The following is a 23,003-nucleotide window of genomic DNA, read 5'->3' as shown; positions in this document are numbered from 1 at the left end:
TATGAACATTTCCACCACAGTGTCATTTCCAACGACAAATTATGTAATGTGTTTAACACTGTAGCATTCTGTGATGACAATAACATTTTGGAATAAAATGGCAGGCTCTTCCAGGGATGCAAACTCATGAGAGGTGAAAATGGTGAGAAAGTCATAGCAGGTGTTCCAGATGTATAATTTCTGTTAACTTGTTTGTTGTGTTTAAAGCTTTTTTTTTTTTTTTAAGTGTTTAAGCTTAAAGTAACCCTTTCACGTGATTTTAATAAGGAAAATGTAGAAAATTAGCTTCAGAAAGGGTACTTTAGCTGAAAGGTGAGTAGTTTGCATCTTTGTTTGTCATGCGAATGCTAATTTCCCAGCTAGTATTTTAAGAACTATCCTACATCCAATTAAACAACATTTTCCATTTTTGCACAATTCAACAATATCGGCTTGCCCAAAAAAATACAAAATACAAAATACAAAAAAATCATGTTCACAAGTGATATGTACCTTGATTTCCCTTTGTTTTCTTCTCTCATCACCTGTGTGTGTCATAGTTCATCTCAAGCATGCTCTTCTCGAACACAGTGAATTCAGTCCAATGTAAATGTGTTTCATGGTGGTACATTAATGTTTTTTAGATATTCTGATACATAAACACATAACACTGGATGAATGATGAATGTTGAAATTTCTTAAAACGTTTTTATGATTCTAAGTAACAAGTAGGCAAATGCAGAGTTAACGAGTAATCGCGCATTTCAACCAGCAGATGGGGACATTGTCTACATGCAGTCCGGAAGACAGATGTAAACGTTTGCATGACGTAAAGAGACAATCTCTGTACTCTAGATATACCCTGTTTTTCCTCTGAATAATCTATCCTTCTGAACAACATCTTTATCAAAGTAGCCAGGGGGTCATGCGAGATTACCGTTGACTTCTGCTTCTGTCTTTATTTTTTGTAAAGCAAACAGCGATTGGAAGGGTGAGGCTAGTCATAGTTTATGCATCATTGCTCTCACGGTGAGCGAGTTGGTGTACTCTGCCGATCAGATCGCTCCTGTTTGAATTTTTCATTTCACTTCTGTGTTCCCAGCTATTAGAATTTCATCATGCAAAAACGAAGGAAGCCAGAGCCGATCCAGCTGAACCCGATTCCAGATGGGAACGCTATAAACGGAACCGGGGCCACAGAGTGAGTGGGCTTGAGTCTTAAATTTGATGTCATATAACGTGTTAGAATACTCTACGAAACTGAGTTGAATAATTCAGGGATTATTTGGTTTATTAGAAATATAATTTGACTCGAAAATGGTTTTAATAAATTTAGCATTGCTCAGTGTTAACACATTTCAAAGGGACTTTATTACAGTTTGGAATTAAATTAGTAGTGTATCTATATATTGTACATGGAGTGTTTGTGAGTGTTATAAAGCCTATAAATTGTAATTTAATGGTGATTAATTAGTCGATATATATAATTAAAGGAATATTGCGTGTTCAATACAAGTTGAGCTCAATCGACAGCATTTGTGGCATAACATTGATTACTACAAAAATTAGTTCTGACTTGTCCCTCCTTTTCTTAAAAAAAAAAAGCAAAAAACTGGGTTCCAGTGAGGCACTTAAAATAGAAGTGAATGGGGGCCAATCTGTAAATGTTAAAATACTCACTGTTTCTAAAGTATAGCCACCAAACATGAACAATATGTGTGTTAACATGGTTTTAGTGTGATAAAATCGCTTACTAACCTTTTCTGTGTAAAGTTATATCCAATTTTACAACTTTGTTGCCTTGACAACAAAAACTTAAACCCTAAATGACTGTAAAAATGACAATTTAAACAACTTTGCAGCTCAAGTAATACATGAGTTTTAAAAGAGAAATTAATGAAAGTGCTTTAATAAAATTATAAGCTTCCCATTTCTGACTTTAAACCCTCTAAAAATTGGCCCTATTCACTTCCATTGTAAGTGTCTCACTGTAACTTCCACTTTTGCTTTTTTAAAGAAAAGGACGGACGAGTCAAAATAAGTTTTTGTGGTAATCAACATTATGCCACCAATGCTGTCGACTGAGCTTAAATTTTATTGAACCCTGAATATTCCTTTGGGAATATATAGATGTGTGTGTGTGTGATATATTATCATATAGACCAATCCTTTGTCAACGTCACCGCTTGCGTCACACGTAAATACATTTTTATAAACAAAAGGATTGGTCTATTTATCAAATATTACCATATATTTCAGCAACAGTAGTTCTAAAAGAAGTCAAAGCATCAAGCACAACTCCAGTCTCTGCACTACGCTGAGTTTTGAACTAGTGGTGTGTTTTTTTTATTTTTTATTTTTTATGAACTGATCAGTTGTGAATGAAACATTCTCGTTCACTTCTATTGTTGCAGTGGTAAACGAATCAATGTTTTTTAATTAATCAGTTTGGTCATTGATTGAATGAATTACTCATAACATAAAAGACGCTTATTAGTCGCCACCTACTGGCATAAATATGCAGTTTCCAGAAGTGGTCACTGATCTAATCAAAAATTTAAACAAATGATGAATCAAAATCACCATCACTAATTGGAAAGCCGTGGACACTGGGAAACAGAGTAATACAAATAGTGAAGCGTTCCAGTGCTGTTGGAAGTAACCATTGTATAATAGAAATATATATATTATATTAGTGTTTAATATCTATTAGGTAAAAAAAAAAAAAAAAAAAATGCAAATCCTACCACTAAGATCAATGGGAATACTTTCACATTTGGACAGAGCAACAAGCACAGCTTGGCTCTTATTTCTAATGTGTTGTTCAATCAAAAAAGCCGTCATTTAGGCTTTTCATTCTTATAGGAGCTGGACCAGAAAGATTAAAGACCCATCAGTGTCTGTGTTTATAATGTGTAGTGGCCAAAATCCAGGCAAACTTTCATGTTGATCCTAGTGTATAAATAGAGATGTGAACTAATGTAACAACATGTCCCACTTCTCTGAGCCCCAGTATAGTACTAGTTTTACCTCATTAAGTAATTATGGTGGATTTTTTACTTACTACCAGGTATAGAAACAAGTGACAGCAACCTTTGGATTTGTTTGCTGGCTTCACATCCCCACAGACAAATATAGATGACAGTGAAGACCACCTGTGTCTGTGCTACCTTCAAATGACAGGCCTTCTGTAATGCTGAGCCAATGAGTATCCTTCCTCATAGCTTGAGTCAGTGGTGCATATCATTGCATCTTGTTTCCTAGAGCTCACTTGAGAGCTCTGACACTTTATCCCTTTTTTATTCTTGCCGTTTGGCATTGAGAGACTATTAATTATTTAAAGATAAATGTGCAGTCATGAATGTGGAAACTGACTGTTAGTTCCTGTTAGACTATTGTTTACACAGATATAAGAATTATTTGTTGTATTACCATTATACTGTTATAAGAGTGATGCTTGGGAGGGGGGAGGTGTTCAGGATGACAAAAAAGACTAAAGACTACATTCCTTTATGGAGAGCAGGACAGGCTGTGGCGAGCACGCTTTGGAATGTGTGTGTGTGTGGCTGTGATTCAATCCTGGAAGTCAGTGTTATGGAGAGAGGCTCAGTGGAATGTTAAATACTGTGACAGTACTTTTTTTTTTTTACAGAAGTCTCTGCTTTAAATCTGTCGTGGCAAGCCTATCTCAAAGAGAACAGCTAATAGTATTTTTATTAAGTTCTTTCTTATTGGCCCTGAAGTACCTCATGTACAATGTATTCCATGTTTTTTAGGCTGAGAACATTTAGCAACAATTGAATTGAGAAAAATAAAAGGTGTGTGTGTGTGTGTGTATTTTTTTATATATATATATATATATACACACACACACACACACACACACACACACACACACACACACATATACATACACTGATGAGCCAAAACATTATGACCACTCACAGCGAATAATGTTGATCATCTCCTAACAAGGCCACATGTCAAGGTCTGGGTAGATTAGATGGTAAGTGAACAATCAGTTATCGTAGTCAGCGTGTTGAATGCAGGAGAAATGGGCAGGAGTAAAGACCTGAGCAACTTTGACAAGGGCCAGATTGTTATGGCCAGACGACTGGGCCGGAGCATCTCTAAAAACAGCAAGGCTTGTGGAGTGCTCCCGGTCAGCAGTGGTGAGTACCAACTACCTACCGAGTCAGGTGTACCTAGGAGAATTGGTGCTGTTTTGAAGGCAAAGGTGGTCACACCAAATATTGATGTAGCTTTTTATTATGTGTACTGGATTTTGTATGATGCTAATTGATCATTGAAAACTATTTATGGCATTATCTTTGAAGAAATCCTTACTATGCAGCATTTTTCACAAGTGCCTAAAATGTTTGCACAGGACTGTATAGCCTATATATATGTATGTATGTTTATTATGTGGTGGCTTATTTTGAGGAATAATCCAACAAGTCACCACATGTACAGTATTTCTGGAAAAAAAGATCTCCTAGAAAAACTTCTCATTAAATATGAGGTAAATGTAGAAGATGTGTGAGTTGAGACAATTACTTATCTTTTAGTTGAATGTCTTTTGCAGTGTATTTGTATGTCTTTGATTTGACTCTCTTATGTCTTTTGTGTCAGATTAAAAAAGGGTCTGATTTTAGTTCTTATGATTTAATCCATGTAATATGTTGCAGTTCTTCACAAAATAACTTACCAACTGGCTAGTAATACCATTTTAATTACTCACCAAAGCCTATTTTTGCTTTTGGCGTGAATATTAATTTTGGACTCTGTTAATACTGTTTCATCTCTCTTGTCTTGGCAGCAATACCTTTGAAGCTATTGTCTGCCACAAGCTCTAGAATGCATTGTGTCTTTTCAAAATGTCCAGTATAGGAAACAACACAGTGTCACACAATCACACCACACACACCATAGCACCATCTGCTGCTCTCCATTTTACTTAACAAGAGCACTGCTTGGTGTATTACTGCTGCTATACTGCATCAAGAAGAATTTGATGATTCATATGTTGTATAGGCTATTATTACCAGTTCCCCAATTAATTTCCCTTATTGTACTTTTGTCAGAGACCTGTTTGAATTGCTACTCTTGAAGATGGTAACATAGATGTAACCACAGGAATGATTTATAGAGTATAGCTAAATATTTACCACAGGACACAATCTCAGTATTTGTTCTTTTCACCAGAGAAAAATGGTTTGCTTCTGCCTAGCCTCAGCAGATCCCGGCATTCCCTAGTGTCTACATTCACATTCCTCTCTTAATCAGGCATGATATGTGAACTTGACCACTTCCTGTGTTTGAACATGTATCTAGCACACCTCTTCATAATTTCCTATGACTTAAAAATAGGAAAGTGTAGACAACGGCAACAAGTATAGTTTTTTTTTTTTTTGTTATTAAAATTTTTTATTGATTCATAAATTAACACAAGAAATACAACAACATCTATATAATGAATCAAAAACTTTTAACATTAAACCCCCACTATATCCCCTCCCCCTACCAAACTCTCAAACCACCCTGACCCCCCCACGAACACCCCTGTGGTCAATAGAATATAGACACACACACACAGAAAACTAAAACAACAACATAAAATAACATTCAATAATCAATTATAATAATAATAATAAAAAAATAATTAAAAAAAACTTTAAATTACTCCCTCCACCGCCCCACCTCGAGATTCCCTCAAAAATGCTACGTAATTGCCCCATTTCTTATTGTAAGTTTCCCTAACCCCCATCCTAATACTCGACCCCTCCTCGAAGGCAGCCACCCTCCCCATCTCCGTGCACCACTCCGGGAACGAGGGTGCTCCATCCAACTTCCAACTCCTCAAAATAACCTGTCTACCAGTCATCACACCGGTCAAAACCCAGTCCTTCATGTGCTTATCTACCAAATCCATGACCTCCCTATCACCCAAAATACAGAGTCTGGAGCAGAACAAGACCTGAGTGCCCAACACATCACACACAAAACTTTGCACCTTCAGCCAAAATTCTTGGATCTTAAGGCACCCCCAAAAAACATGGATGGGGTCTCCATCTTCAGTATGGCATCGCCAGCAGATGGGTGTGTCCTTAAGACCAAGCCTATACAATCTAGAGGGGGTCCAATAAAATCTATGTAAAATCTTAAATTGCATAAAGCGCACCCTTGCATCTCTAGATGCAGACTTTATGTTTTTTAGAATCCTTGCCCACACTCCCTCCTCCAATACCAAGTTTAAATCTTTCTCCCATAATCTTTTAAGAGAATTTAAAGCTCGGTCCCCCAGACTCTGAATTAACAAGGAGTAATACACTGATGCCTCATGACCCTTCCCAAAAACAGCAATCACCACTTCCAGAGTATCTGCCGCTCTAGGGGGGTGTATGCTACTCCCAAAAACAGAGCAGAGCAGGTGGCACAGCTGTAAATACTTATAAAACTGAGATCTGGGAATCCCAAAATGTTGAACCAAATTTTCAAAAGATCTCAATACTCCACCCTCATATAGGTCACCAAGTGCATTAACCCCCCTTACAATCCAATCTGACCAACAGAAAGGGGACTTATTAATGCATAGTTTAGGGTTCTGCCATATGCTCGAGGCAACATTTAAATAAATATCAGAATTAAACACTCTGGACACTTTTGTCCATATCGAGTGTAAATGCAAAATAACGGGGTGCGACTTAACCTCTCCAGCTAGTTTAATCGAAAGGCTTTGCAGTGGCGAGATGGGGCAAGAACTTCCTTTTCAATACAAAACCAGGGAGGAGCTCTCTCAGGTAGAAGCGACCAATGAACCAAATGTCTAAGACTGAATGCATAATAATAAAATAAAATCTTGGGTAGGCCTAACACACCTTTGTCAGTTGGCCTATGTAAATTACTGAAATTTAACCTGGGACTCTTACCATTCCAAATGAAGGACTTCACTATGCTATCAAATTGCTTAAAATAAGAGAGAGGGACATCTACAGGGAGAGATTGTAGCAGATAGTTAAATTTTGGAATGCAATTCATTTTAATAACATTAACCTTCCCAATCATCGATAAGTTTAATGAAGCCCACCTGTCCACATTATTCGAAAACCTTTTTATTAAGGGATCAAAATTAACTCTGACTAAATCAGACAAATTTGCTGGGAATAAAATTCCCAAATACTTAATTCCCTGTTTGGGCCACATGAAGGCACCCGGCTGGAAAGCCGTTACTGGACAGTACGCTGTCAAAGCCAAAGCTTCGGATTTAGACCAATTGACTCTGTATCCTGAGAATTTGGAAAAGGAGTTAATAATTTTGTGGAGGCAAGGCATGGATCTAGTGGGGTCGGAGACGAATAATAAAATATCATCTGCGTAAAGCAGAAGCTTATGCACTACACCTCCCGCCGTCACCCCTGGGAAATCATCCTCCTTTCTTATCGTGGCTGCTAATGGTTCCAGGGCAAGACAGAACAATAATGGGGAAAGAGGGCAACCCTGCCGGGTGCCCCTATCCAGAGTAAAATAATCTGAAATTAACCCATTTGTTTGTACCGCTGCTACAGGGTGTCTATAAAATAACTTAATCCAACCAATAAATGTATTCCCGAACCCATACCTTTCCAAAATCTTGAAAAGATAATCCCATTCTACCATATCAAATGCCTTTTTGGCATCAAGAGAGATGGCAGCAACCGGAGATTGTTCATTTGCTACTGACCACATGATATTGATGAAACGCCTAATATTATCAGAAGAACTACGGCCTCGAATAAACCCCACCTGATCTATATGTATAAGAGATGTCATAACTTAATCGATTAGCCAGAATTTTGGACAAAATTTTTACATCTAACTGGATCAGCGAAATTGGGCGGTAACTTTTACACTCGCTTGGATCTTTATCCTTTTTTAGAATCAGACTGATCCGGGCTTGTGTCATGGTTGGCGGAAGCTTTCCATTCTTTAATGAATCAGTATAAACTTCTAACAAAAGTGGAGCCAGTTCTGTAGCATATATTTGAAAAACTCAGCGGCAAAGCCGTCAGGCCCTGGAGCCTTGCCTGTAGGCAGGGACTTAATTACCTCATCAAGCTCCTCCAAGGTTATCTCAGAATCAAGAGAGTTTTTTTGCTCATTCGTCAGTTTAGGGAGATCTAATGGTTCCACAAAGTTCCTAATATCTTCATCAGTAGACAAAGACGTGGACCTATAGAGATCAAGATAGAACTCTTCAAAAGCATTATTAATATCAATAGCCGAGGTAAATATTTCACCACAAGCAGATTTCACTGAGGGAATGATAGAAAAAGACTCTCTCTGCTTTATATATCTAGCCAAAAGTTTTCCTGCTTTATCACCTGACTCAAAGTATGACTGTCTTGCCCTGAATAACCAAAACTCCACTTTCTGTGACAGAATAGTATTATATCTGTATTTCAAACGAGTCAATTCTCTGAGGCCATCAGATGACATACGGCGCTTCAGCTCTGCCTCTGCACTTTTAATATTTCCTTCCAACTCCACGAGTTCATGTGCTTTGGATTTTTTAATGAATGAGGCATACTGTATGATCCGACCCCTAAGAACCGCCTTAATTGCCTCATAAGCCATGCCCACAGAGGATACTGAGGACCAGTTGGTCTCCATATAAACACTGATTTCAGTCTTTAACATTTGTTGGAAATCAGGATTTTGCAAAAGGGACACATTAAGGCACCAACTATAAGATTTATTTTTCTCTATATGTGGCATCACCTCTAAACTCACCAGGGCGTGATCTGAGACTAAGATATTTCCAATTGAGCAATCAACAACAGATGAAATAAGGGATTTGGATATTTAAAAAAAATCTATTCTAGAATAAATCTTGTGGACTGATGAAAAAAATGTATAGTCCCTACCAGATGGGTTCAAAAGTCTCCAAATATCTGTAAGACCAAGATTTTTACACATCCTGTGAAGCATTAATGATGCTCTAGGGGATTTGCACACTTTTGCTTCACTATGATCAAGGACTGAGTCCATCAAAAGATTAAAGTCTCCTCCCAATATTATATCATGAGGGGTGCCAGCGGTTTGCAACATCCCTTCAAGATCTATAAAAAAGCCCTGATCATCAGCGTTAGGTGTGTAAATATTAGCCAAAATCAACCTTTGCCCTTGAATTTCAGTTAAAACAATAATTACTCTTCCTAATTTATCTTTGCTCTGTTTGAGACATTTGAATTGTAGATGTTTACTTACCAATATAATGACTCCCTTGCTCTTACTTGAGCCAACACTAAAGAAAACATGTCCACCCCATATCTTCCCAAATTTTTCAGCTTCCTGCGGGGAGAGATGTGTTTCTTGAAGAAACACTATATCATATTTCTTACGTTTAAGAAAAGTAATAACCTTCCTTCTTTTTATGGGGTGCCCCAACCCATTCACATTCCATGTGGAGAGAGATAGTACACTCATATTAACATTTGACATTTTGATATAGAAGAAAAAATAAATTGTGTGTCAAAAACAAAATTATATAGACCACATTCCCCAATAGTGAAACAATCAACCCCCGAACAAAACAAACAGAAAAAAGAAAAATGTGCGCATTAACCCTGCGCACGACAGCGCCAACCGGCGACAATCCCTCTAAACTCAAAAGGTCCATGAACGCCCACAAGTCCCCACGACAACTTTGCCATCGGATTGCTCAATTTTGCCTCACAAATTTGTGAGGCAAAATTACATAACAGAAAATACTTTGTAAAATAAACCCAGTCAATAGGAAGAATGAACACTAAGAACGTGTAGATTCATTCACAGAACTGTTTTAAAGGTGTGATCTTCCACAAGACAAATTCCAGCTGATATAAAACCATTCATATTCCTCGGACAGACAAATGAATGTTCAGTGAGCCAGCTGTTATGAGTTCAGCGGATGACGTAATCATTCCAATGTCCCATAAAAATAAAAAAAACTCAAAACAAACTACAGCCAGCAGGAGGAATAAACACGAAGAACGAACAGATTAATCCACAGCTGTTCCAAGGAGTGTTATTCAATAGAACAAGCTCCAGTCGCTAGGCGGAACCAATACAAAAAGAAACAACACCGGCATCCCGGTTCCCCGGATGGTCGAGTCAATTCACTCGGAGGCTGCATAAAAGTATATACCATGACTTACATAATCCCTCGGCTTCATAAAAAACATCCTTTGTGCGAGCAGCATGTAGATATTTTGCGGTCATCCGTAGTGTCCACTCTCAATCTGTCCGGGAACTTCAATGCAAAAGTAATCTTTTATCAATGCAAAAGTTTCTTTAAGGAAAAGTGTTATTCACAAAACAAGCTCCAGCCGCTCGGCGGAGCCAACGCAAAAAATCCAAAATGTCGCCCAGCATCCTCAAGAGTTAGTACAGCGAGTCAGGCCCACTCACATGAGAAACATCCAATGGTTTACTCAGTCATTGATTCTATAAAAGACATTGCCAGATTTGGACATGTGAATACTTTGCGACCGACCTTCGTTTCTATTCTCAGTTTGTCAGGAAACATCAGAGCAAACGAGATGTTTTTCTGATGTAAGAGTTTCTTACATTCCTTGAACCGATCGCGTTTCTCTCTTGTCGAACTCGCAAAGTCCGGGAACAAGAAAATATTATGGTTCTTCCAAGAAAGCTTCCCTTTGCTCCTCGCCTGGCGCAACACAAGATCTTTATCGGATGATCTCAGAAATCTGGCCAGAATCGATCGGGGCCTGTCTCCCTCAGCAGATCTGTGAGACGGGACTCTGTGAGCTCACTCAGTTTCTAGCTTGTGGCCTGTTATGCCGAGCAGACTCGGGAAAAACTCGTCTAGGAATTTCACCATATCTCTGCCCTCCTCAAGCTCAGGAATTCCAACAATTCGAACGTTATTCCTGCGGCTTCTATTTTCAAGATCTTCAAGCTTTTCAAGGAGATGTTCCAGATCAACTTTGGTCGCGGGTGGATTAGCGGTTAATTCCCTCTCCGAAGATTCCAGAAAATCGATTCGTTTTTCAACATCAGTCACTCTTGTACCTAACTCGGAGAATTTTATTTCCATCGCCGTGATCGATCGACGTATTACAGCGAGATCCTCCAAGTCAGCAAGAATCTTCGTCAACATCACCGACATGTTGGACAACTGACACTGGATCTCCTCTCTCGCCGCGCCGTCCAAATCGTGTCCCCGGTCTGTAGGCCTGTCGGGGCTTTCATCCTGAACACGTAAGTGTCTTTTAATGTCTCCCGAGCCCGAGGATTTTGACTTCTTTGCCATGTTTTGCAACAAAGGGCAAATGTGTAACTGGGTGTAACAAATTTCACCAGATTATAATATGAAAATAATCGAAAATTCAGCAAAGTGCGCAGAGCTCGTCGCTCACACGTCTGCTCCTTGCATGGCGTCCAGGGTGTCTCCCAACAAGTATAGTTTTAAAGATGAACTGTGCATTTTCTTTTTCCAGTGTTGAAATACTTTCTCTCACTTAAACTTTAACTACCTTTTAAACGTATCAATTGTATTTAAACTTTTTAGGTTATGATTACAGAGTTAGGTTTTTTTAAGTTAGTCTCCTTGAGCATTCAAATCCTTCTCTGTGTTTGACTCTCACACTACAGACCGTATTTACACTTCACTTTTAACCTTGTGCGACCCCACGTACATGTGTGGATGTTGTATTTTGTTTACGCTATACGCGATGCATAATTAAATTTAATTTAAACCAACTAATCTCAGTTCAGAAGTCTCTGGGCTGTCAGTAAAGGGTTAAAATTTTGACGCACGGAGCCATGTGACAAAACAACACGGCGCCGATCACAGCGGAGTATGTCTTTGCGAAAAATGCCAACAAAACTACATCTGGTAAGAAACCTGAATAAGTTTTTACATTGAAACCTGCTTGAGTTAAAAGATTAGAGTCTCTAGTTTCATCTGATATGCCATTTTTAAAATCTGAGCAATTTGTCACGAAACGCCATGCTGATAAATACAGTGTACACTAATGTGTACAGTAGCTCAAGGTTTTCATTAGAAATCCTATATTTACTGTGCATTTCACATGCAAAAAGGTGCTTTCAAATTCTTAATGTGGAGTTAAGATGAAAATAAGGTGCATTTCAAACTGTTCTGAGACCAGTACAGACAGACAGCGCACTGGATCTTAAGTCATTCACTAAATAGGGAGCAAGGGAGGATTCAGATTGCATTCATTCCAAACTTCTTATCAAAAGTTCAGTTTGAGGCTGCAGATGATGTTTGGACTACTCAACATGTTTGGCAGACATGGGACATTGGTAATCAGTACTTAGATTTAGAATTTATAATGTATAATTTTATTTTAACATGGTTGGTAGTGATTGGACGATGCTGGCCAATTTCTGATTGGTAAAATTATTCAGTACTGGCTATCACTTGTTTGTTTGTTAGTTCAATGAGAGAACATTGAGATTTTGTTGCCAAAGTAAGAAAAAAACAAAAAAAAAACATTGTAACATAAGTTAAAGAATTTTTATTTGTATAGTTGTTATTTGTGTATTACCCAATTCACATTGTTCCAAAGCAGCTTTACAGAAAATCAGCTGTAATCTCTGTAACGTCTCAGAAACATGAATAACCAACACTCCTGGAAAGATAACAAACAAATCTGACTTTCTATAGTTTGGTATTATTTAAAATTTCACAACTTAGTCCTGTTGTTCACATATGTGGACATCCATTTTTAGGGAAACTATATTCTCTAGAATTTATTTTATTTCATTGCATGTTTATTAGATGCTACTAGTTACAAATCAGAAATGGAAAATTCACACAGCAGTCACGCTTGGGTCTCAGAAGGTTAAACACTTTTATTTTTTTATTGCTTTTATCAGACCGTATCTGCCCTTTCAATGAAAATATAATAGCGTATCAGAGGGTAGACTAAATAAATTACTTCGTAGTAGTAATAAATTATTTATTACTTGTAAGTGGTTGTATCATTGCACGGCTGTTTCAATCCAGCAAGACTACAGATTCAGCTGTAACATAGCGAGATTATGAGCTTTGTATCTTCACTATCGATCTCTTTGGCTTTTCACAGTGACTGAGTTCACTCTGGATATGAAGTCATTGTTCACCCTCCTACATGCAACACAAGGTGTTAGTAGTTATGAAGTATTTCTCTCCATTCTGGCATCTTCTATGGCCTTCACCATTATCACGTTCTCCAACACTGTGCACCCACGCCACCCACTTACACCCACACATCAGCCTTGTATCCATGGTTATATCTGACCTTGCTGTTAAAATTGAAAACACTTTGCCTGATTCTGCATATAGATGAGACAAAGAGCCTACATCCTGGAGTACTTTTGTACTATTCCCTCCTGAAAGCCCTCGCCTACCTGAGTCGTGCACGTTTATTCTGGAGTTATAATATTTTACGGTCACATTGATGTAAATTTATTTGTGAGTGTCACTTGGGCTGTTGTTGTGTTGGTCTGGAATAATGTTCAACAGCTGGTCAACATGTTTTACATCTGAATTGGCTGAATGCTTAAAAGCCCTTGAGGCGGTGTGGCTGGTTTCTGATGATCCTGAAACATTGTTTTTGGAGATGCAGCATGAGATAAGCCCACATCACTGATGTTTGCAACAGGTGTGGCACCACAGTATTGGGTATTTTTTATTTTACACTGAAACACAAGCAGCAAGAAGCCTGAAATCAGTTTAGATAATGTGTATTCCTAATTAGGATCAACATCTGAATTATAAGGCTTTTAATTTGGTTCATTTCAATGCACAAGAAGATTCACTCTTTTTCCCCAGTTTTATGTTTTCAGGAGTTTACCTCGTTTGTTAAAAGAGAAGAATGACATTTTTTGATGTTAAATTACCAAATTTAAGGAATAGTTCACCAACTTTTGTCATAATTTACTAACCCTCATGTCGTTCCAAACCCTTGAAAAAAAGTATTTTCTTATGTGGAACACAAAAGGAGATGTTTTAATGATTATGGTGGATCATCTTTTCAGTACAATGGCAGTGGATAGTGCCTCACTTTAAAGCTTAAAAAGGGACCAAAAGTATCATAAAAGTAGCAATGTGGCTCGTGCCTCATATTCTAAGTCTTCTGAAGGCATACGATAGGTTTTGGTGAGAAACAACCCAAAATGTAAGTATTTTTTCAATGTAAATCTTGCCATCTGATGTGCGATCATGAGTGCTGTGAGATAAACTCATTCAGAGTTGCTTGCATTGTTTTGTAGCATGCATGCCACTGTGAACTGTGACCAAGGGTTTGAGTTTGGGATGGAAGTATCTGTTTGATTAATGACAGATGTGGGGGAAATTACAAACTTCACCTTAAAAGGCACACGTTAAAGCCACCTAGCTTTAAAGGCTGCAGTTATGCCACAGTGGAGAAGAACAGGGTGCTGTTGAAGGAGAGAAAGAAAGGTTGGAGAGTGGAGGGTCAGGGAAGTTTTCTCTTCTAACAGAAAGCTAAGGAAATGCATCACCATGACAACAGTGCCGAGGAAAAGGTTCAAGTGCCTAGAGGAACTCCCTGTTTCCTCAGACAGTGCTTTAGGAAGAAGCTGTTATAAAGCCCTCCCACTACTTACACGTACACACACACTCGTTGTATAATACCCCATTCAATAGTCCTACATTTTTTCTGTATAAATGGGAATAATAGATGGGAATATGTTTCAGCATGCCAGCTCTCCTGGAGGTTTGGCTTTCTGCTGATCACAACAGAGGAAATTTTGGTTGCAGACAGACACATTCATGCCGTAGTACAAAGCAAGGATATGACTGTATTTTGAAGAATAACAAAACCGAATGCAACAATACACAGACTCATTCTGTATTTCTTCAGTCTTCATAGACCGTGTGGATTGATAATAATATCAAATTTGGTTTGTTAGCTGTCACTTCTGGTCATATGACAGGTACTACACAAAAGTAAACTACACTGAATAAAATTTGGAGTGAGGTTTACTTAAAAAAAAAAAAAAAAAACCTAGGAAACAATTTCCTTGCAGAAATTGCTAGAAAATTTAACAGACCAAATTTTCAGTTTAAAGCTACACACAAATCTTGGTAGCTTTAATTAGAGCTTCTCAAGTAGAGTTTACTTTGCAATACTTTCAGTTTCAGTTCAATTTTACACACTTTGTGTTTGGACATTTTACTAAAGCAATTTCGCAATGAATAAAACCATACTTTTAAAAGTGTACTGGCATTTCAATGTTGTTGTTTTGTTTTTTTTTTGTTTTTTTTTGTTTGTTTTTTTTACGCACTTCATCATGTTCCACATGACAGAAGCCTTGCAGGGAAGCTTAATGCATATTATGTAGTCTATCAGACAACCTCACCTTGCTTTAATGGCGACAGAAACAAGATCCAGAGCTGCACACACCATACCTCAACACTTAGTGCATAAAACACAATGACGGTAACAATCAGCAGATAATTGTTTTTATCATGAATGTGATTTTGAGTAGAAAATTAACTTCAAACTTCACAAAGTAAGAAGTTACCAAACGTAACAACAAATTCAACAATAAAATTGGTGTAAATAAACTTGCAAACAGTGAAACTTTGTAAGCTCATTAATAATTCAAGCCTGGGAACACCAATGGTGAGCGTTTTGGACGGAACTATATGTTTCTTTGACCAATTGCAGAAACCTGTTTTCAACCTGTTTGAAAAGAGGCATTGTTTTTCCAATTCCATTTGGTGACACTAGTAGTCTGAAAATTACACACTTCACCTTTTAAGATGCTGACTTCAAAAACCCGGAAGAGAATTAGCATTTTCGAGCCATGGGCTCTCTTAGGATTTTCCTGTGGGTTTTTATAATGACAGTTTTGGATTAACATTACTTTAAGATACTTAGACGTTTTGTTGTACAGAACAAACTAGCACACATTCATACCTCAAACATGAATTTTGAAGCAGCTGTTAAAAAAAAAAAAGTATGTTGCTATTAAGCTAGATAAGCATAGTCTCATAGAATAAACGTTAGCCTACTATAACAACATTTTTGTAAACTGAGTTTTACAGTACGTGCTGTGTTCTACGTTTCGACGCAGTTTCCAGGTGAAATTAACACTAGAGGCGCTACAACAGCTGTGCGTTTTATTCACGTTTACACAAATCTCTAGTACAAGGTGTGATTATGACTTTATAAATACTTATTTTAAGCTCTTTTACTCACACACTGCTATGTTATGATATTGAGACACTCTTAAGGCATCATTTGAAAAACAATACATTTTAACGCTTGTATTACAAACCCACCTACATTTACATACTTATTTGAACATGATTAGCTAGCACAGTAGATGATAGAGTGTTGGAATGTGGACTTGGAAGACTGAGGCTCGAGCCCAGCCAAGCACATAAGCTGACACATGTGCCGAAAGTGTCATGGGATAATGTAGTTGCTTAAGAAAGTGTGCTTTTCATGTCGCATTTGCTTTTAGGACACTATCGGTTAGGTTTAGGTGTTGGTTTAGTGTAAGAATGTCTGTTTTGTTTACCTCTCATTTGCTTTTGGGACACTATTGGTTAGGTTTAGGTTAAAGTTTTAGGTAAGGGAGGTACATTTTACTCAATAAAACCTTGAACTAACATTCACCTTAAAAACCTTGTCTGATTACGACACCATTTCACTTGCTTTTGGCTGCCCTTGCTGGACATTTTATTGGGATACTGCAGTGAAAAGTGTAATGAAGCATGTGATTTCTTTATGCAGAATTTTTTACCACGTTCACGTAATTTTCAGAGATCAGGCTGGAACTTATTTTACTCATAAATGGAAAAATCCCAATATAAAAACCAATAGGAAATTCCCAAGGGAACCTATGGCTAATTAGCCTTCCGGTTTGCCTACCAATATACATCACGGCTGAACAGCTCTTTTCACAATGATTAACTTGCATTTTTCTGGCTGTGTTTGTGTGTTAGAACAAATCTAGAAGCTCTGCAAAAGAAGCTAGAGGAACTGGAGCTTGATGAGCAGCAAAAGAAGCGCCTGGAGGCTTTTCTCACCCAGAAGCAGAAGGTTGGAGAGTTAAAAGATGATGACTTTGAGAAGATTTGTGAGTTGGGTGCAGGCAATGGAGGGGTTGTCTTCAAGGTCTTACACAGACCCTCAGGCCTCATCATGGCCAGAAAGGTAAGCTAATATATGGTGCAAGTAGCTTTTACTTGGCATCAGCAAGCAACCTGGAAGTGTTTGAGGCTTTACTCACCTATAGCTGATCAGCGTGAAGCTTGCAAGAGAAGGCCATTGATTGTCATTACCAGCCTTGAATTGGATGCCATTTTAGAGCTTAGACAAGGCTGTGCTGTTTCTTCTTCTACAGTATATATTGAAGGCATCAGCTATTGATGTCATCATATCTTTTTTAGATTGCAAGTTAGACATTGCCGAAGTAAAGCATTACATATGTTGCACATGTAATGCATGCAGTGAGATTTATTACACCATGTACTGTAGGTTTTTTGCTGTAGACTTTTCTCCCTTTAGAGTGAAATCATACTTTTTCTAATGAACTTGAGGGCTACAACTTGCCTGAGAAAAAAGGTTTTTCATCTACCCAAAATAACCATCAAGTGATGAAACATTACTTCCTTAATATGAGAGCTCCCAGGGAAGAAACAGCAACCTGAAGGGCTGTCAGAGATGTTACAAAGCACACAGACTCAAAATACCTCCTTTAAGGCACACACGAAACAATGAACTCTCAGTGTCCATTAGAAAAAGCAGCTCTTCATCAGCTAACTATATAACACAGACACCCTGGCAATTACAGAGAGAAGCTCTCACTGGTACCAGATATGAGGCTTTAGCTTAATGCTTTGCACTGCATTATACTCATACTACAGTATAAAATTATAAGTGTGTATATAGTATGAATTACTTCATTACTAATTAATTACCTTAATTACTTTAAACTAGAAATAACATGAAATAACAATAACATTTTACCTTTCAAAAGAGGATTAAAGACAACATGAAACATTCACAACACCGTTTACCTCCAGAATGTCACATACTGTATTTCAGAGTAAAACAGAATATTCAGGAGAAAATAATGTAGGGTGGGGCCATCAGGATTTTAATGGATCGAACATGGTATGCTAATACATCAGTAGAGAAGAATAGTTATTTCAGAGGCGGAAAATCATATTCAATTTTATTAATTATAATGAAAACAGACTTTTACTGTACTGATGAGTCATGCACACATTGCACTGTAAGAGCAGAGACATTCATTCAGAAAGTTAATTGGGTCAATTTTGAGTTTATGTTGTCTTTAAAATGTATTATATATAAGAGTGTGTATGCATGACTGAATAAGCAGTGATATAAAACCTGTAAGTCAGGCCAGGTCTCACTCTGAGCTTGAACCTCAGTGAGCCAGTATTCAGTGCTCAGGTAGTCACACATCTATGGTCTTCCCAGAGCAAACATCATGCCACTGCACTGTTTCTTCAGCCCTCTCGCTTTCTCTTCTTTTAAACAGTTGATTCACCTAGAGATCAAGCCAGCAATAAGAAATCAGATCATCAGAGAGCTGCAGGTGCTGCATGAATGTAACTCACCATACATAGTGGGCTTCTATGGGGCTTTCTACAGTGACGGAGAGATCAGCATCTGTATGGAGCACATGGTATTTTCTACCCTCAATGTCAAACATAATATAGAGGAATATGAAAGGAACCTTTTACTTTAGCTGTGTTTTTAGTTTTCACACTTAGTTCGATTGCTGTGTCCGAACCCAAGTTTAATACCAACCTCCTTCCCTTGCCCTCGCGGGTCTCTTTTCAAATTGTACTTTTGGGTCCAAACCATGGAACGTTTGCAGTATCACAGTTAGCACTGTAAGTTTCACAGTGTTATTCTGTGTACTACTTTTGTCCCTTTGAATTTATAACAAAAACTTTACATGCACAGATCGGCACTTGCATTTGTCTACTGCGAATGCATTGCAAAAGATGCAAATAATTGAAGCCACTCTACGAAGGCAATTTTAGCTGAGATAAGCAACTATGAGAAATGCATTATCCTATTATAAGCGTGACCAGAAGCTTGTAAAGATGCAAGTTATGTCATCAGTAGTGGTTCACTTCAGGACGGATTGCTTTTATACAACCTTTGTATCATACTCGAGTTCACATGAAACCCAGACCAACTTTTCAAGTGGACTCGGAAAACTGCTTTCGCACCAACGAAACTTTGACGTCACACGGACTCTGGTCATCATCAAAAGCTCTAGTGTGAATGCACCCTAAATGCCTCCTCGAAGTAAAAAATTATTTGTCGTTTTCATCTCTTGGTTTCAGTCACTACATTATCTACTTTATCAACATGCATAATTTAAACAAGAAGTTTTGGGGCCCTAACTGCATATCTTTACTATATTTCATTGAAATGTGTACTATCTACTTGTCAGCTTTAGAAATATGTATCTAATAGTTTCTCATCTATAGATCCATAAATGTTATTAAATTGCTTATAATATCTTTTCAATATTCTTCTATGAAAATACCTCCATAGTTCAGTTTTATGTTAAGTGCGAAAGTTCTATAAGTGTACCTGCTGAATATTTCTCTATCACAAATCTTCTATTGTAGGACGGTGGCTCCCTGGACCAGTCCTTGAAGAAAGCAGGCAAGATCCCAGAGCAAATACTGGGCAAAGTTAGCATTGCGGTTGGTATCTCAGTAAACTTTCTCACAATTATCTCAATGGTCTCTTGTGGACTGATTCCACACAATAAGGCTGAAGTAGAATGCTTCATGTTACTGGACTTTTTCTCTCATGCAGGTGATAAAAGGCCTGTCCTATCTGCGGGAGAAACACAAAATCATGCACAGAGGTGATTTGTGTCATACTATCTCAAGCAGACATTTTTTTTAAATTAGTTTTTATTGACATGGTACTTACTAAAGAGAACCTTGTCCTTGTCTTTAAGATGTAAAGCCATCCAACATCCTGGTGAACTCGCGCGGTGAAATCAAGTTGTGTGACTTCGGTGTGAGCGGACAGCTTATTGACTCCATGGCCAATTCGTTTGTGGGCACCAGATCTTATATGTCTGTAAGTGAATTTTGCCATTACAAATGCCAATTTTACCAGATCTATGAATGTCACCCCCACAAATTGACACAACTAATAAATACACATAGGCCTATTATATAGTTTTCTTAGAACTGAATGGATTAATGCATTAACTTGGAAAATATGAAAACATTATAAGATAAATTACTTTTAAATTATTTGATAAATTAATCAAGATTAGTAGAAACTACATACTTTGACACTGCAATTCTTGTAAGGCAAGGACTGGTAGACATGATTCCCAGCTGAATGTTTGATCAGAGTATCTCAAGGGGGCTGTCTGTTTTTTTCAGGCTCCTGTTCTCATCATATCTCTTCCTGTTTGATAACAGTTATTTCCCCCCTTTCTTTCTCTCTCTCTCTCTCTGTTAATCCTCCTCCCTTTTTCTGTATGTCCATCTGCAGCCAGAACGTCTTCAAGGGACTCACTATTCTGTCCAGTCTGACATATGGAGTATGGGTCTCTCTCTGGTGGAGATGGCCATCGGACGCTTCCCTATCCCACCACCAGATGCAAAGGAGCTGGAGCAAATCTTTGGTCAGCCCCTCGAGGGTGACCCATCGGTCAGCGAGGCCTCCCCTAAACCCAGGCCCCCTGGTCGACCCGGCAGCTGTGAGTGTCTGTTTGCCATCCTGTAGAGAGCTGTCTCTGCTGTTGGAGGCTTTACTGCATGTGGAAACCGATCAGTTATTTGTTTCTGCTATACACTTTTCATTACAGTAGTACTATAAAACAATCCTGAGATAATATATTAGTGATGTTTGTCTGTTTGTCTTTTCAGCATACGGTCCAGACAGCAGACCTCCTATGGCTATATTTGAGCTTCTTGACTATATTGTCAATGAAGTAAGCTCTCAATGGTGCTTTAAAGATCACTAAACTGTTTTATGGGAGTGAAGTAATTAAAGTGAGGATTTATTGGCTGTTCTACTTGGGCTTAATGGAGCTGTTTTTTTTTTTTTTTCATTTTCAGCCACCTCCCAAGCTGCCAAGCATATTTGGTGCAGAATTTCAAGACTTTGTTAACAAGTGGTAAGCAAAAACTTGATTTTGTCAGCATTTAATTTTATAGGGCATGACAGAAATTTTGTGCTGCAACAGTCTGTTTCTTCAGTTGATGCTTGATGTGCCATCTAGTGGTTAAGCCAAAAAAAAAACTATGTGAAATCTGCTGCCAGATTAAACAAATATTCTGTCTGTGTACATTTTATATACTTTATTACTAATTGATTATTTTTTTTTATTTTTTTTAGTTTAATCAAAAATCCAGCGGAAAGGGCAGACCTTAAGCAGCTGATGGTAGGAACTAAAATTTTCTATTATCTATTCCTTGAACAGACCACATTTCCTGAGATACGGTGTATGGCCGAAAGTATGCGGACTCCCAAACACCACACCCATATGTGCTTGATAAGCATTTGATTTCAAAACCATTGGAATTAAAAAGTCATTGGTCCTCCCTAACAGCATCCACTTTTCTAAGAATGCTTTCCACTAGATTTTTTTTATTTGCTCCCATTTAGACACAAGAACATCAGTGAGGTCAGGCATGGATGTTGGACAGGGGGGCCTGAATCACAGTCGGCATTCCAGTTTATTCCAAAGGTGTTCAAGCCTGGGTTTTGTGAGGGTCAGTTAAGTTCTTCCACACCAGACTTCGTAAACCATTTATTTATGAACCTCACTTTGTCAATGAAAGGGCCCTCCCAAAACTGTTGCCACAAATTTGGAAGCTCACAATTCTCTAGGATGTCATTGTATGCTGTTGCATTAAAATTGGCCTTTACTGGAATTACAGAAACCTATTAATTAGGAGTCCACATACTTGTGTAGTGCATTCTTTCCTATTCTTTGAACAGATGCGCAATTGATTTAACATCATCTACTTTTTCAGGTCCATACCTTCATAAAGAACTCTGAGGCAGAGGAGGTTGACTTTGCTGGATGGCTATGCAGCACCATTGGGCTAAACCAACCAGCAACTCCAACTCACAGTGTGGGAATGTGAGAACAATCATCTTTTTCAAAGCCAACTATTGAAGCATTCCTACCATCTACAGCGTTTCTCCGCCGGCACTGATTCCTACCTGCCAATCAATCCAGAGGCTGACAGCAAACTACCGCTTCCTAAAACCTCCCCATCTTATTTTAGATGTTGTCTTGAGTATTATCATGAGATGTATACAGCTGTAACAGTGTGCCACACCTTTGTTAGTATACTTGAATTCTGTTCTGCCAACTATTGTCTAACATCTTTGTCACATCCAGAGGGTTTTGGCTATACACGAGATTGTTACAATATTTTCAAAGCACTTACATTATTATTACAAATCAAAGTTTTTAACTACATGCTGATATTGGGAAGTGAAGGGATAGTTCACCCCAAAAAGCCATTTACCTACCCTCCCTCATGTGTACACAAATCCTTGAGTTGTTTTCTTCCTCGGAAAATATTTACTAATGCTGACTGTGCAGCTCTTTTTCATACAAGTAAATGGGGACTGAGGCTATCAGAACCCAACATTTTGCCAAAGAAATCAAGTCATACAGGTTTGGAACAGCATCAGGGAGGCTAAACAAAATTTTCATGGTTGAACTATTTCACCTCAAGTTACTTCAAGAAGTTTAAAGCAAAGGATTCCCCTCTAATTGTCAATCGGTTATGATAGTGATGTTATGACTTTTTTCAATGTCTGTGGCTACATTAACAATTAGCTACCCCTTTGAGTGGTTACTTTGTTTCACTGTAATGTTTTGTGTTCTGCTTTATCCCATTCCAAATATGATGAATCTGCAGCCTATAACTCACAACGGGAGCATAAATCAGTCATTTAACTTATACAAACTTGTATATTAAAATAAAAGGTTTATTTAACAGATGAAAACTG

The 23,003-nt window shown here is 38.0% G+C and overlaps 1 protein-coding gene across 2 annotated transcripts; it reads left to right on the top strand.

Moving 5' to 3' along the window:
- The first annotated feature begins 790 nt into the window (after nucleotides 1-790).
- LOC127456003 (dual specificity mitogen-activated protein kinase kinase 1-like) lies at nucleotides 791-23,000 on the top strand. 2 transcript variants are annotated; one of them, XR_007899773.1, is made up of 13 exons: nucleotides 791-970; nucleotides 1,082-1,180; nucleotides 16,952-17,162; nucleotides 18,517-18,663; nucleotides 19,628-19,705; nucleotides 19,821-19,872; nucleotides 19,969-20,093; nucleotides 20,520-20,727; nucleotides 20,897-20,961; nucleotides 21,089-21,147; nucleotides 21,369-21,414; nucleotides 21,639-21,745; nucleotides 22,010-23,000. XR_007899773.1 is itself a non-coding variant. In XM_051724274.1 (12 exons), the coding sequence occupies exons 2-12, from the start codon at nucleotides 1,098-1,100 to the stop codon at nucleotides 22,121-22,123; spliced, it is 1,188 nt and encodes a 395-aa protein (XP_051580234.1). In that variant the 5' UTR covers nucleotides 791-970; nucleotides 1,082-1,097; the 3' UTR covers nucleotides 22,124-23,000. The 2 variants fall into 2 exon arrangements, 1 of the variants encoding a protein (XP_051580234.1); XM_051724274.1 differs by lacking the exon at nucleotides 21,639-21,745.
- The last annotated feature ends 3 nt before the right edge of the window (nucleotides 23,001-23,003 follow it).

This window comes from Myxocyprinus asiaticus, chromosome 18, assembly GCF_019703515.2.
Source record: "Myxocyprinus asiaticus isolate MX2 ecotype Aquarium Trade chromosome 18, UBuf_Myxa_2, whole genome shotgun sequence".
In the NCBI taxonomy this organism is placed as follows: Eukaryota; Metazoa; Chordata; class Actinopteri; order Cypriniformes; family Catostomidae; genus Myxocyprinus; species Myxocyprinus asiaticus.
The sequence above is the reverse complement of the archived record's forward strand: the minus strand, read 5'-3'. Positions and strand labels throughout refer to the sequence as shown.